The following is a 5,862-nucleotide window of genomic DNA, read 5'->3' on the forward strand; positions in this document are numbered from 1 at the left end:
TTTCAAGGCGCTTAATGATCCTTACTCTTGGCGAGAGGAATAATAATGGAAGACGGGGAAAAAGCCAGGCCTTTTTATATTCGGGCAATCTGCGTGCTCGCATTGATGGACTGGGTGGCCTAATTACCATTGCCACGGTAGAGGGTACGTAAGCTACTCTAAAGTTTCCTTCGAGGCGGGGCGAGGAGCAAACCACGACCCCGCTGCTTCGTGCACTGCACCGTTCCGCCTGCTCGCTGCTCGCGTTTCTGGTGCTCATTTCGAGCATTCAAATTGGTTCGACTCCGTGCCTATCATGTCAAAAAGGAGTTAGCCCGCGGGCTCTCTCTTTCTCGACGTACTCACGTGCACACAAAAACTCGCAGCAAACACATTAGACCGAAATATTCAATGAAGAGCGGAACGAAATCGACACCATTATTGTGTATCACAAACTGCACACGAATGAAATGCTAACGACTGGCTTTAATCCGCTACTTTTTCCTGAAAGGCTCGTTGAAGTTGTCGCTGTATTCGGTCGGATCCCTCAGGTAGGTCCACAGCCGGCGGTTGCGAGCGGCCATTCGTCTCTCGCACTGATTGAAAAGCCAGAGAGTGAATCGAAAATAAAATTGCGTGTCGGCGGCAAACCTCCTCGGGGTCGACCATCTTCTTTGCGAAGGGGTGCTGGTAGTGCCAGTCGTAGGCGGACGCATGCGGACCCTTCTGCAGCTTCAGGTGGCGACCTTTGTTCAGCTCGAGCCGCTGGCTCACCTCGTACCAGTCGTTAATCAGTACCTGAGGCCTGTACCTGGTCGGGTCGTACGCTTTTTCTCGCAGGTCCTTTTTCGGACCTTCGCGCGCCACAGGGACGCGTGATTTGACGCGCATCGAGAAGTTGAGCACAGTCTCATCGTCTTCGCCGGATTCTTGCGCATCAACAGCAGCATTTTCTTGCACGCTCGACCTGAACAGATTTTTTTTACACACCCAGCTAATTGTTATTTATTTTTTTAACCTGGATATTGTAACTGACGACGCTCTCCTCATAATTATGAATGGAACTGCAGATTCATCGTGGTGGGCACTTCCAAAACTTTCATCCGGCTCGGAATTTTGCAACGTTTCAATCAAAAATGCAGATGCTTTTCTAGAGGAAATGGGAGGTGTTTGGGGCTCTCCGGCAGTGGTCTCCAAGTGAGTTGCAGATCCTCCTGCCTCAAATTTTTCCGAATGTGGCACAGAGATCGACGATGCTCTTCGCAAGGTTCCGAACAGAACAGAAGACTCCTCAGAAATCGAGGCCAAGTGCGTGGCAAAACCTCCTGCGTTTTCATCCGACTCGGATTTTCCTGATTGTGGAGAACTGCTGGGTATTGTAGAAAGTGGGAGAAGATCTTCGGAGGAAATGTTGATGATAGAGCTGTGACGAGGGCTTGCCGATTCAAGACTCGCCCTGCTGTGTGACTCCGAGGGACTCTCATTTCCGCTACTCATCCCAAAATTTTTAAATTAATATATTTAAAAGACAACTTCTTACAACAAATAAACATTGAAATGTATACATTATTGAGCAACAAAATGAATTCACCAATTAAAAGAAATTATTCCGCCAATAAATTTAAAACGGCAGCTATTATGTAAACAATTAGCAATCTACCAACAATTAACAAAGATAATAGCTCATTTTTGGCCCAATTTTGAAAAGAAACGCACTTCCAAATTTCTCCTAAATTAAAATCCATTTCTAACATGGAATCCCACTCGAAGTTTGATCCGAAACCACTCGGCACCACGGTTTTAAGCCGCGAAACGATCGTGGCGGCTCTGAGAAGCGGACCGACCAATTTTATAAATCGGAAGCACATCTCTTGCAACGTCGACCTTTCGCCTCTGGTCAAGGAAGAGGAACTCAACTACCTGCGGCTCCGCTACAACGAGTATCTTTTGCAATACGCGACCGGCCCGGTGAATCTGGAACACCTTCAGGTACACCTTGGCCAGCGAGAGGAAGAGGCAGGGGCCAAGGAGTTGGAACTTGAGGCGCTCAGGGACGAAATGGCAAGGGCTGACATGGAAAGACGCAACTCAACCGGTTTGCTGGCTCAGGAAGCTCAGGAGCACCACCTCCAGGTGACACGACTGGAGCAGGAGATGCAAGAACTGAGAAATGAAATATGGCGTTTGCAAGAGGGCATAGGAGCAGGAGCCTTAAAGCAAATGAATATGGAGTTGGATTGCGCCATTCATGAGTTGGAACACTTGGAATTCGACGTCGATCAAAGATTGCAGAACATTGAGGTCGAATTTTATCTGATATGAGATAGATTTTTAAACTTTATTAACAGAGCTTGGAGTCAAAAGTCGCTGAAAAGGATGGTTTGCTGGCACACACAAGATCTGAGCTAGAGAGCATCTTGTCGATTTTGGATCAGATTGAAAGCAATAGTGCCAGGAAAATGCATTCTATGAACGAAGCAATCGTCTTAAAGGAGTCTCAACTCTCTGAATTGCACCTGCAAATCGAAGCCTTGAACACGTGCATGCAGAATCTGAAAAATGACTTGCAATCCTGTCAGGACGAAGCCGAACTGCTAAAGAATAGTGTCATGGAGAAAAACATCATGATCGAAAACTTCACGAATGACAACACGAAAATCGTTATTGAGCTAGAGAGTTTGAAAAGCAATTTAAGTCAAAGTGACATGGTAAAGTCATTTATATTGTTAGGATTGTACTTATCCTCTTTTTTAAATCTCAGAATGGCACTGAAAACTCAAATTCTTCGGAGGAACATCGTCTCACACAGGATCGAATAGAAGAACTGGAGAAACAGCTTGAGGCGAGGAAAAGAGCGGATGAAGAAGCCAAGTACACCAACAAGACTATGGCTGCTGAGATCGAGGGGGCATTGAAAATTCTGGACGTCAGCACTATCAGGGTCGAAGAACTGATCCACGAAAACGAAGTCTTAAAATATAGCATCGCCGATCTAGAGCGCAATCAAGCGAAGACGGGAATTACACAGGAAGAACGCAGTGCAGTCAGACGGGTTTTCAAAGACGAATTGGACATCATCGTCGACTACATGAAAAAGAATAATGGCACAGTATGACTTTCCCAATCTTTATTAAAGTCTATATGAAAAAGCGATTTTTTTATTCCATACAAAGCCCAGAAATTAAATTAAACAGAGGTGAACGTCGGATTGCAGGTGAGTCCCATCAAATCCTCTTCAAATTCGCACATTCTGAACGAACTAGAGGCCGCAGACCAAACCCTGATGGCCGTCGAAAATATGCTTCTGAAGCGCGGAACTGCTGCAGCAGCGAACGACGCTCCTGCTTGGAAGCGCTTGGGCAGCTTCTTTGTCCGCTACTACCCCTTGCTGCTGACTATCCTCTTTTTCATCTTGGTCATCAGGGTCAACATCTTCTGCATGGGCAGCTGGAACTTGTGGCTGCCCTACTTCCTCTTTTCGGCGCTGTCCTTCACCCTGCCCCACCCGTTCGGGGCCATCGCGTCCCTGCTGGCGGCCTTCGTGGTCGCCGCCTCGTTCTTTGTCTGAACGCAATAAATTTGTGCTCGAATTTGATATGCTCCACCCAAACCACGCAGGTGCAACTAATTTTACCGATTAATCACTCTCGCTGCGCGGCGCATTCAAAGCACGAATGTGTAGATCTTGCTCCTTTCCAGCTGGAAAAGTTTTCCAATAAGCGATGATTGTTTCGGGTGGGTCGCGGGATAATCACCAGTTGTTTCGAGGCAACCACCCAAATATTGTACTCAAATAATCCAGAGTTTACTTTCTCAGTGATTTAAATTCATCAGATATAGTTCGTTTTATATAAATGCTAATTTTCGATTAAAATGGAACACAAATATGCCGGGATGTAATCGTTTCATCTTTCAAACGGTGCGACTTTTTAAGTATTCCTCAACACGAACGTTCTCGGCCCTCTGCCATTGACACCGGCGTATTAAACTTTCAAATGAATTCGGCAGTGTGGATTTTGGCTGTTTAATTAAAACTTCATTTAAGATCCTCATTAGAAATGCAGTTTTTCAGAAACGCGAGCGGATCAGATAAATCCGGGAATCTGCATTTTCACCCAAAATAAGTAATGTATACGAATTCAGTCAGTAGCGCGCACGTGAAAATATTATTAAAGAGATCCGATCTGCCCGCGAGAGGCATATAATAATAATTGTAATTTCAATTACGCCCGCCTCGCGCGTCAGCATACACAAAAGGTACCACAAATAGCCTTGTGTTGAGAATGAGCATGATGGAAATGAATGAGGCACGCAACTGACAAAAAATAACACGGCGCTGTGCACCATTCTCCACCTCCGCTCTTTTTTATTCTGCTTGCAGGCGATATCGTAAATTTACTACACACCGCTTCTATTACAGATATTAATATTTCGGGCATGTGTGTGTGAGAATTTCATTTTAATTAAATTACTCGCCAGTTTAATCAGTCCTCGCTGGTGAATTTTACTTGAGCAATTTTTCGCTCACTTCACGAGAGAAATTTCAATTACTGCGTCTTTAACAAACACGTTTAATTAACGGCCCGAATCTTGATTGCAGACCATACCAGCATTCACGGATTCAGAGCGACGTCGTGCACGGTGAAAATAAATAAAACACGCTGGTGGAGGGTCAGCACCGCGAAGCTGAAGCGGCAGGAGCACAAAATTCGGAAATTAATCAAATTTGATAGGTGGAATTTGAGAAGTAGTGTGTGCTGCTGAAAGAGAGAGGAAAGAGAATTCTAGCCAGTATTTGTGATGTACAGCTCTCTCTCTCTCTCTCTCTCTCTCTCTCTCTCTCTCTCTCTCTCTCTCTCTCTCTCTCTCTCTCTCTCTCTCTCTCTCTCTCTCTCTCTCTCTCTCTCTCTCTCTCTCTCTCTCTCTCTCTCTCTCTCTCTCTCTCTCTCTCGCTCTCACACACACTTTCATACATGTGTATTGAAATATGAGCACTTGATTCACACCATGCACTGGGTGGCATGTTGCAGCAAAAGACATTAATCACCGAGGCACGCGCGTATTCTATGCATCACCAACAACAATAAATAACTGAAATAAAATGGGAAAAATAGCGCTCTTGTGTTTCTCGCTCACTCCACCACAGCACAGCCGAAATGTTTACCACCGCAGTTAGAGGTAAAAACGATTAATTTTGAGCGGAATTAAAAATAAAACAGAACTACTGTTATTTTAAATTTACTCCAATATGATATAGCAAAAGTGTTTAGTTAAATTTTCTCTTGTGCCATATATGGTGGTTATTCTAAATTTATAAACTATATTCCTTTAGAAATATTTGTTTTAAAAAACTCATATTAAAATGATACAACATTTCAAATTATTATTAGTGCATGGCGTGATAATTCAATTTTCAAACCTCATGCAGCTAAATCTCAGGCCGCAAAATATATACTTTCTGCTCAAAAACTTTTTTCATTTCTCAAAGATCAGTGTAGTTGATAAAAAATGATAGCATATACGAGAACATATATAATATACAGTAAAAATTTCACAAGGAACATTTTAAAGACAATTTTCAAACAAGAGCGTGTGTCTAAGTTTGTTATTAATTTTAAAGAAATATTAGAAAATGAGGAAAGTTAAGTTCATTACAAGGATAAAGGTAACAAGGGGGAAATAAGGAAATTTTAAATTCGGTTGTGCTTCCCATATAGAAATTAAGTCTTATCCCCTGCTTAATATTCATGTGTTCAGAAGTGCCCACTGATCCCCAGCTAAAATTATTTTCATTTTGTTTCCCATTTGATTAGCTGTTGATGTTCAGCTTTCATCAGATTCAATATTTAACAAAATTAAATTTTAATATCAACTGAAATTCCT

At 43.2% G+C, this 5,862-nt stretch overlaps 1 protein-coding gene across 1 annotated transcript; it reads left to right on the plus strand.

Moving 5' to 3' along the window:
• The first annotated feature begins 1,716 nt into the window (after window positions 1–1,716).
• LOC135940932 (uncharacterized) lies at window positions 1,717–3,589 on the plus strand. Its single transcript, XM_065486065.1, has 4 exons — window positions 1,717–2,280; window positions 2,328–2,687; window positions 2,741–3,088; window positions 3,194–3,589. Exons 1-4 carry the CDS (start codon window positions 1,732–1,734, stop codon window positions 3,545–3,547), a joined length of 1,611 nt encoding a protein of 536 aa, XP_065342137.1. The 5' UTR covers window positions 1,717–1,731; the 3' UTR covers window positions 3,548–3,589.
• Window positions 3,590–5,862: the final 2,273 nt, after the last annotated feature.

The sequence above is a fragment of the Cloeon dipterum genome, chromosome 3, assembly GCF_949628265.1.
Source record: "Cloeon dipterum chromosome 3, ieCloDipt1.1, whole genome shotgun sequence".
NCBI lineage: Eukaryota > Metazoa > Arthropoda > Insecta > Ephemeroptera > Baetidae > Cloeon > Cloeon dipterum.

What these genes read in the sequence shown, in the direction of transcription:
- LOC135940932 (XM_065486065.1), top strand. Translation starts at nt 1,732, where the DNA reads ATGGAATCCCACTCGAAGTTTGATCCGAAACCACTCGGCACCACGGTT. An exon ending in AAAGATTGCAGAACATTGAG is followed by an intron (nt 2,281 to 2,327) that starts GTCGAATTTTAT and finishes CTTTATTAACAG; the next exon opens with AGCTTGGAGTCAAAAGTCGC. An exon ending in ATTTAAGTCAAAGTGACATG is followed by an intron (nt 2,688 to 2,740) that starts GTAAAGTCATTT and finishes TTTAAATCTCAG; the next exon opens with AATGGCACTGAAAACTCAAA.